The sequence below is a fragment of the Nanorana parkeri genome, unplaced genomic scaffold (assembly GCF_000935625.1).
Source record: "Nanorana parkeri isolate BGI_ZX_2015 unplaced genomic scaffold, ASM93562v1 scaffold1, whole genome shotgun sequence".
NCBI lineage: Eukaryota > Metazoa > Chordata > Amphibia > Anura > Dicroglossidae > Nanorana > Nanorana parkeri.
The window spans coordinates 2,772,195-2,781,898 of record NW_017306269.1 but is presented as its reverse complement, the minus strand read 5'-3'; the positions used below and the strand labels follow the sequence as shown (position 1 = coordinate 2,781,898).

At 47.2% G+C, this 9,704-nt stretch overlaps 1 protein-coding gene across 1 annotated transcript in view; it reads right to left on the bottom strand.

Moving 5' to 3' along the window:
* ANGEL2 (angel homolog 2) overlaps positions 1-7,244 on the bottom strand; it is a 19,651-nt gene extending 12,407 nt beyond the window's left edge. The window contains exons 1-3 of the mRNA XM_018576305.1: positions 7,207-7,244; positions 3,955-4,398; positions 208-431 (exon numbers count right to left, since the gene is read on the bottom strand). Of these exons, the coding sequence (XP_018431807.1) occupies positions 208-431; positions 3,955-4,390 (660 nt within the window). The 5' untranslated portion in view covers positions 4,391-4,398; positions 7,207-7,244. The remainder of the gene's footprint in view (positions 1-207; positions 432-3,954; positions 4,399-7,206) is intronic.
* Between the last annotated feature and the right edge of the window lie 2,460 nt (positions 7,245-9,704).

Below are 9,704 nucleotides of genomic sequence, written 5' to 3'. Positions count from 1 at the left end.
TTTTTTTTTTTTTTTTTTATGTTTTATAATTGCCACAATTTAACATTTTTTCTCTTCTATTTTTTTGTCCTCCTGTACTAAATACAGAGAATAAGTGACAGCTTTCATAGAAGACAATACCCAAGGGATTTGTACTTTTATAGAACGATCTGAATTCACAAAAACTTTGGCCTGAAAGTGTACAGGTGAAACACTGGTTAATCTTACATCAGCATTCATTTCTTCCAGCTCCCTCAGGATGTTGGGTAGCCGGTAGTTCCAGAACAGGTAAGGCCGCCGGCAGTGGCTGTACAGGTGGGAGTTGTCCTCCAGCAGGTCTTGGGAGAGAATATTATAGGATACCACAGAGAAATCAAACTTTCCTCTTCTTTTGGATGGCTCGCAGTACAGGTGACGGAAGTCCTCCCACTTCCTTTTTACTGTAGTTTCTCCTGAAGAGAACAAATAAAATGTTACAATAATGCGTGGCATAAGAAATGGAGTGGACAAGGTAACGTACGGTAGTCTATAGCCAACAACTAGTTCCCTTTACTGATCTGTGTACAGTAAACTAAAATCTGATTAGTAGCTGTGGCTCGTTGTACTTTGCTATTGCTAACACTATTGCTCCATTAGCTTTCTTATTGAGCAAGCCCATTAGGAACGGATGGACATGACTTAAAATAAACGGTCCACCCAGAGGTGACATTTTAGTCATAGGTGAAGCATGGTGGGCTGCATTAGCTCCTAGTTTGTTATATGTCAATGTCATAATTCCCAAATGTTTCTGCCCACCTGGGAGGACTGGTTGTTCTGGCCCAACGTTGTGTTTTCCAGTTCCTCCGGTTGTATTCTCCATACTAAAAAGGTAAATGAAAAGCAGGGAGGACTGGAGTCGCTCATAATGGCCACAACAGGCCCAGGAACTCACCAACAGAGTTCTCAAGACATAGAAGAAACTGTCCGCTGATTTAACTTTACCCAGCATCTACTAAAATTGAATATTTTTGGGTGGACTGTCCTTTTAAACTGAAATTCCATTTAAAGAATAGGAATCACAAGATGCCACCTACTACCTTTACTAACTAGAAACACCTCCCTTATGTGGTGCTTTGCCCTTGAATGTACACTGTTACCAAGGGCAAGACTTCTTGGAATTTGGAGCTAAATCCTAAAGACACAACTACCTATAATCCCACTACCCAATAAAAGGACCCTGAATTGGAATAAGGTGCTCCCAGTGGACACCTAACACATTTCTAACCTGATAGCTAATGTTTCCTACATGATAAGCTGAAGATATCTCTATAGGTGGCCCTGGTACCACTGTTCTGCTGGAAAAAACTATCCACCCCCAATCTACTGCTAGTTGGGAAGAAGCCATCCACCCCCAATCTACTGCTAGTTGGGAAGAAGCCATCCACCCCCAATCTACTGCTAGTTGGGAAGAAGCCATCCACCCCCAATCTACTGCTAGTTGGGAAGAAGCCATCCACCCCCAATCTACTGCTAGTTGGGAAGAAGCCATCCACCCCCAATCTACTGCTAGTTGGGAAGAAGCCATCCACCCCCAATCTACTGCTAGTTGGGAAGAAGCCATCCACCCCCAATCTACTGCTAGTTGGGAAGAAGCCATCCACCCCCAATCTACTGCTAGTTGGGAAGAAGCCACGCACCCCCAATCTACTGCTAGTTGAGATGAAGCCACGCACCCCCAATCTACTGCTAGTTGAGATGAAGCCATCCACCCCAATCTACTGCTAGTTGGGATGAAGCCATCCACCCCAATCTACTGCTAGTTGGGATGAAGCCATCCACCCCAATCTACTGCTAGTTGGGATGAAGCCATCCACCCCAATCTACTGCTAGTTGGGATGAAGCCATCCACCCCAATCTACTGCTAGATGTGAAGAGGCAATTCACCCCGATCTACTGCTAGTTGGGAAGAGGCCATCCACCTCGATCTACTGCTATTTGGGAAGAGGCCATCCACCCCAATCTACTGCTAGTTGGTAAGAGGCCATCCACCCCGATCTACTGCTAGTTGGGAAGAGGCCCTCCACCCCGATCTACTGCTAGTTGGGAAGAGGCCATCCACCCCGATCTACTGCTAGTTGGGAAGAGGCCATCCACCCCGATCTACTGCTAGTTGGGAAGAGGCCATCCACCCCGATCTACTGCTAGTTGGGAAGAGGCCATCCACCCCGATCTACTGCTAGTTGGGAAGAGGCCATCCACCCCGATCTACTGCTAGTTGGGAAGAAGCCATCTACCCCAATCTACTGCTAGTTGGGAAGAGGCAATCCATCCTGATCTACTGCTAGTTGGGAAGAAGCCATCCACCCCAATCTACTGCTAGTTGGGAAGAGGCAATCCATCCTGATCTACTGCTAGTTGGGAAGAGGCCATCCACCTCGATCTACTGCTAGTTGGGATGAAGCCATCCACCCCAATCTACTGCTAGTTGGGATGAAGCCATCCACCCCAATCTACTGCTAGATGTGAAGAGGCAATTCACCCCGATCTACTGCTAGTTGGGAAGAGGCCCTCCACCTCGATCTACTGCTAGTTGGGAAGAGGCCATCCACCCCGATCTACTGCTAGTTGGGAAGAGGCCATCCACCCCGATCTACTGCTAATTGGGAAGAGGCAATGGGAAGAGGCAATCCATCCTGATCTACTGCTGGTTGGGATGAAGCCATTCACCCCGATCTACTGCTAGTTGGGAAGAGGCCATCCACCCCAATCTACTGCTAGTTGGGAGGAGGCCATCCACCCCGATCTACTGCTAGTTGGGAAGAGGCAATGGGAAGAGGCAATCTATCCTGATCTACTGCTGGTTGAGATGAAGCCATCTACCTCAACCGACTGCTAGTTGGGAAGAAGCTATCTTGGGAAGGTTCAATCAATTTAAAGTAACACTAAATTCAGGAGTTAAATCTTAAAAATGCATGTACCTGAACTATTAACATAAATGTATCTTATTTGTGTATGAAGAAAATAGGTCACCAGCACTCCATAAGTTAAAATGAATGAGTCCTTTTAATGGACAATGATGTCACAGAAATCCAACATGAGCCGACGTTTCGGGGCCACACAGGGTCCCTTCTTCAAGGCAAGAGATGTGACAATGTAATAACATCCACAAGCTACATATATACCCCATGTAATCAAATCATTAGTGATGTACACGCCCCCAGTGATGTAAAAACGGCGGGAAAAAAGGCCATTTTGAAAAAAAGAACAGAAAAAACTCTATATGATATAATCTCATTTAACGTCATCATATATAAAACATCATATATATAACATCCAAACTACTTACTGGACGGTCCCCGCAATCTGATGCTCAAGATCAATGCCATGGCTGTGTGTCATCCGCCGTAGAGTTAGTCAGTACGTGGCAGGGATATATCTGATGGCTGTTCGTTACTCCATAGTATGTGGCGCGTCGCTTGGTATCGGCGTATTCAATACGCGTCATCAGTAACCATAGCGATCGGGAGATACAACTCTCCTCTATACTATATTGCGCATGTGCCAAACTATCCGCAAGGTTCAGTACGGGTGAAGCCAGTATACAACAGGTATACCGGTGTCACTGTCAGAAAAACAAAGCATAGAGCATCAGATCGGGGGGAGAAACAGAGTAATTGAGATAAAACATATAAATAAGATATAATGAGATATAATAAGGCTATTAATTATCACCAATAAACATAATAACGGACGGACATAAAACCGTCCGTTTTTTTTTGTTTTTGTCTGTATTACTGTTTTATGTCCGTCCGTTATTATGTTTATTGGTGATAATTAATAGCCAGGACCAATTCAGAGATGATTTGAGGATCTGCAGCTGAGTGATACATTTCTGTTAATAGTTACTTGAATGCATTTTTAAGATTTATTTCCTAAATTCAGTGTCACTTTAGAAGACTGTTCCACCGTACACAGATGGGTTGTCACCAGCCTTACCTTTGACCTCTGGTTGGGAAATGGCCGAAAATCCTGATGAATCCTGTGCTGCAGGAAGACTGAAGTCATTAGCTGGTGGATAGGATCGCTTTGACAACATTTTCCTCCCATGGTCCTCACCCTCCGCACTCTTTCGCTTTCTATACGGTTCATCCCCTGTAGAGCTCATATCACAGTGTGAAATGTGAAACCACGATGAATGACCAGGGGCCCAAGGAAAACAAGGGGGGCCGAGCAACAGAGGAGTCTGGGGGCAAGGGTAAGATCTGAAGTATTCCTGAGGATGCCAAGTGCTGACAGGATGAAAATGAGTCTGAGGATAATGTGCAGTCCACCATGGGCATCTAGGAAAGTCTCTATTTACATAAGAGAACTGTGAGTGCCCAGCACGGGCAAAACACCTGCTGCCAACGCTCTGTAGATGCCGTGGTAACATCGGAGTCCCTGAGGAAGAAACCATTGTTAAATAGTCAATAAAACACAGGAATGTACACACTGCATTCTGCATTCAGAATTTATAGATCTCATAGAATGGTCAGTGCTATCGCTTTGCTAAGCTTTTGCCCCGAGTTCAAGTTCTCCCAGGAATGCTACATGTGCAATTTAACGTGTGCTAAAAACACTTGTACACGTTGCATGGTCTCGGTGGGCGCATTTAAAGGAGAACTATGAGGTGAGTGAAAAATCACTCATCCTCATAGTTCGAGCCTGTCACACGTCGGCTCAATAGATCATCTCCCTGCAGAGAGCTGTGACTGTCAGTCACAGCTCCCTGCAGGGATCCCCTCCCCGATCCTTCAGCGCTGACTGGAGGAATAGACGGGCACAGCTGGCTCTGCCTCTAGATAGGCAGAGTCAGCTGTCATTCACGCAGCTGGGTGGATTTCAACAGCATTGTGGGTATCCGTCCCGGCTGCGGCAGTCTCAGTATACCGCAAGCTATATACTGAGCTTTGGGTCATGGGAGGAGGCTAGTTTATGTCCTCCTGTGACCCTTAAGAGAACTACGGGGAAAAACACTTACCCCGTAGTTCTCTTTTAAAGGGAATTTCTCACTTGCCCACTTGGGGAGAGGGAAGCCGTTTACCAAGAGATATCTGCCCACTCGCGTTCTTTCCTTTTCACTCATCCTTATTCAATCTTTTGTTCGTACTCTGTGTTCCAGAGAAGTACAAACAGTACAGTACATATGATTAAACTGAGAGTGTATGCAGCGACCAGGCACAGAAGAATTTGATGGCTCTGCAGCTTTGTGGGCGAGAGCTTGCTGGATTAGAGTCAGGTGAGCATGACACTTGTAGGAGTGCAAAGGGCAGGCCAAGGTGCAGTTACACTCTAAAGCTGAACTCCAGCTATAGAAACGTGGTCCAGCTTGGTACAATGCAAGCATATACAAATGTATCCCTGGTAGGGCCACAGGGATCCTGTAAAACACTGTAGTAGCTGCAACAATGCTTTACAGCGATCTTCCGGATCCTCGAACAGCCTCTGTGCTGAGCGACTTCCACTCCGCTGCGAAAGCAAAGGGTCACTCACTCGGCACAGCGGCCATTCAGCAAACGCCTAATATCCTAAAGTGACACTAAATTTAGGAGATAAAGGAGAACTATGGGGTCAGGGCTTTCCCCCATATATCTCCTAAGGGTAACGGGAGGACACAAACTAGCGCCCTCCCGTCACCCAAAGCTCAGTATACCGCAAGCTACAGCTCGTGGTATACAGAGACGCCGGGATGGATCCACCCAGCTGCGTGAGTGACAGCTGGCTCTGCCTATCTAGAGGCAGAGCCAGCTGTACCCACCCCCTCCGTTCCGCCATTCAGCACTGGAGGATCGGAGAGGGGAATCCCTGCAGGGAGCCGTGAGTGACAGTCACTGCTCTCTGCAGGGACAGGATTGAGAAGTGAGCGAGTGACGGTATGTGTTGGCTCACTTCCCGATCTATTGAGCCGACCTGTGACAGTGTCATTGTCACAGGTCGGCTCGAACTATGAGGCTAAGTGAAAATCACTTACCTCATAATTCTCCTTTAAAAGGAGAACTATGAGGTGAGTGCTTTTCACTCACCTCATAGTTCTAGCCGACCTGTGACAATGACACTGTCACAGGTCGGCTCAGTGGATCGCGAGGTGAGCCAACACATACCGGGTTCGCTCACCTCTCGATCCTGTCACGGCTCTCTGCCGTGACAGGGGGAGGGGCTGGATTCCCCTCTCCCCGCTCCGATCTGCCAGCGCTGACTGGCGGAACGGACGGGGGAGGGGGCGGGTACAGCTGGCTCTGCCTCTGCAGATCCTTAAATCATCTCTGAATTGGTGCTGACACTGTCCTTCCTTCTGGACCATTTTTTGTTCCCCATGGTTCCTGCGTGTGTTTTAAAGTAGCCACCGCTCCAAGCTTGCTCCAGCGATGGACTACAATCTCAGTACAAATTAGTCAACTAAACGTGAGATTGTAGTCCATCACAGAAGTGAGCTTGGAGCGGTGGCTACATTACAACACACACATGGACCATGGGGAACAAAAGTAGTCACCCTCCAGAAGGAAGGACAGTGTCAGCACCAATTTAGAGATGATTTGAGGATCTAGAGCCGAGTGATACACAAATGAGATATATTTCTGTTAATAGTTAGGGTACTTGAATGTATTTTTTAAGATTTAAACCCCAAGTATAGTGCCACTTTAATGCATTAAAAAATAGGCATTCTCTGATTGGACGATAAGCGGTAATGTCAGGCCATTGTTGGAACCTGGGCCTGGTGAATGGCAGCCCTACATCCTGGAAGGAGGTCACATGCTCCCCCATAATCTGAAGTACCAGACATGTACTAAGGCAGGGGTGGGAAACTCCAGCCCTCCAGCTGTTGTGGAACTACAAGTCCCCATGAGGCATTGCAAGACTGACAGTCACAGGCATGACACCCAGACGCATGTTGGGATTTGTAGTGAACGCACAGCTGGAGAAGTCAGAGAGACACAGCACCAGAGAGCATGTCATCAAGAACATCCATGTGAATAAATAATTCTCATAAACTGTCCAAAACTTTGTCACTCAGTGGGAGGGGCCTATCACCAAGGATACACATGACCTGCAGGCCCCTCACTATGTTCATCTGCCATCAACAGGAACCAGATGGAACCTTTTACTCCTATTCAGTTCCCGCTGAAGCTCCCTGTCCTGTCTCCCTTCTACCTGGACAGGTGACCCCCTGGTACTGGGGGGGAGGAAAGGGTGACCCCAGGCTTCACTCACCTGACTGTCAGTGCTCCGGCTGCTGCTGTGCTGGAGAGAACAGAGGCAGAAGCCAGCCTCCATGACAGCGCAGAGCATGCTGGGAGCTGAGTGTAACAGAGCTCGTCATTGGTCAGCTTTCTCCGGTTTCTGATTGACTGCACGGCCGTGCTGTATACATTGTATTAGCCGGGTACGACCGGAAGCTGCACAGTGCACACAGATTGTGATACGAGTCTGTCTGCATGTGTACTGTAGGGTCCTGATTCCAGGGACAGTCCTGGGTAGGAAGAGGCATAGAAATGTCCCTGGTGGGCAGTACTAAGCTAGTACACCATATCTTCCTGAATATTACAGAGGAACTTTACCAAACTACATTCTAAAACTAAATGTCAAATCCCTAATAAAGGCCCCTTTATGAAAAAAACGACAACTCACTAGTCCATGAAGACCAGCATTGCCTTCCATGCAAGTTGTCGTCCTTAGACAGTTCTGCTTCTGTGCCACCATCTTGAAACCAGATCCTGCGCAAGTGCAGACATGCCACTGGTATCTGCCAGGTCATATAGATCTGGAAGAGACGTGCAAAGTGTCTGAGCAAGCCCAAGATCCCCCACCCATGAGCAGAGCTATGGCCAGGTCTATGGAACCTGGCAGAGGCACATGGCATATATGCACGTGATCCCGCAAACTGCTATGTGTCATCCACCTTACTAACCATTCAGTGTCTATCACCCCTCTCTGTCAGTCTCCGCTGGCTCCCACTTTCCCAATGCGTAAAATTAAAAATACTAACAATAGCATACAAAGCCATCTACATCCTCTCCTACTCTACTCCTCTCAAGACCTCCTGCTCTCTCCCTGCTCCTCTCAAGGCCTCCTGCCCTCTCTCTGCTACTTTCAAGGCCTCCTGCCCACTCCCTGCTCCTCTCAAGATCTCGTGCTCTCTCCCTGATCCTCTCAAGACCTCCTGCCCTCTCCCAGCTCCTCTCAAGGCCTCCTGCCCTCTCAAGGCCTCCTCTCTCCCAGCTCCTCTCAAGGCCTCCTGCCCTCTCCTTGCTCCCTTCAAGGCCTCCTGCTCTCTCCCTGATCCTCTCAAGGCCTCCTTCTCTCTCCCTGCTCCTCTCAAGGCCTCCTGCTTTCTCCCTGCTCCTCTCAAGGCCTCCTGCTCTGTAGTTCTCTCATCACCTCCTCCCATGCTCACCTCCAGCACATCTTCAGAGTCTCTCCCATCTTCTTGAACTCCCTACCCCCCATCCATCTGCTTATCTCCTACTCTGTCCACCTTTAGGCGATCCTTGAAAACTCATCTCTTCAGGGAAGCCAATCCCACCTTGACATAATAACTGTCCTTTTACTTCTTCCATCATCTCATCCCTCACAATCCCTTTTGTCATGAATATAAAATTAAAGTATATATAATTCAAACACGGGTATCAGGAGAGCTGTCAGCATAGTCAGTACTTTACCTTGCACCAGTAATGTGCCAGGACTTGAACCCTTGTGCCTATTTACAGATCCCCCTTGCAGGCTGTACAGTAAGGAGAATTTGTGTAACTTTCAATGTGGTGTATATATATTGCCCTCAGCGCTTCAGTTCCTCCTGGCTAGTAAAGATGTGCGCAGACCTGGTACAAACCCAGTTCGATGGACTTCGGCCAAGCCCACGCAAAAACTGTGACTGACACACTCCCCTCCAGACCCAATCATTTGTGGCCAGGCCATTCCTCACCCCTTTGTGACATGTAGCTGCGGGGAGGAGAATGTCCCTGCCACAACTGATTGAACCGGGGTGGGGGGTCCGTGACAGTTTTGCGCAGACTTGGGAGACAACTGAGGAGGAAAGAGGTACAGAGGGATTTGGTTTAATCCCTGCAATGAAAGCCAGTTGGTAGGTATGCACTTGCTCTAAAGCTCCCCACAACACACATACAGTATATAAATGTGAAAAATATTGTGCGTTGAGGTTCCACTCAAAGTGAAACTCACTACATTACGAAGCAAAAGTCAACATGTGATACAAGCATTACAATCATCACCGGGATCACATGTACATGATACCTTTGTGTAATAATACATTTAAATAATATGTAGCTTTGCCTCTTCTATAATTATTATTCGTCGTGCCCTCTCTAGTAATGATCTTCTGTTGATACTATTTCTCAGAGAATTCCTGGCTAGGAAGGAGAAAATCATTAGCCATCCAGCTGAGTATGCTGTTTATGTCTAATGGGAGATACGAAAAACCTGGAGAGTTTGGGGATTATTCAAGAAAATGGTGCAATTGTGAAGCTGTTGTTGATAGAACCTACTACTTTTACAGCAAGGGCCATTTTTTTTTTAACTTTGGTCTACCTCTGGGCATTTATGGATTCAGGTTAGATGAGTAGCAAGACACTTTCCAGTTTGGGCAGCATTCAGACATCTCCGCTTTCTCTTGTTTGTGGTCTGCAAAGCTGATTTCTATTTTATGTCCGGGTGTAAAGCAAAGTATGCTGCTGCCTGAAATTATATATATA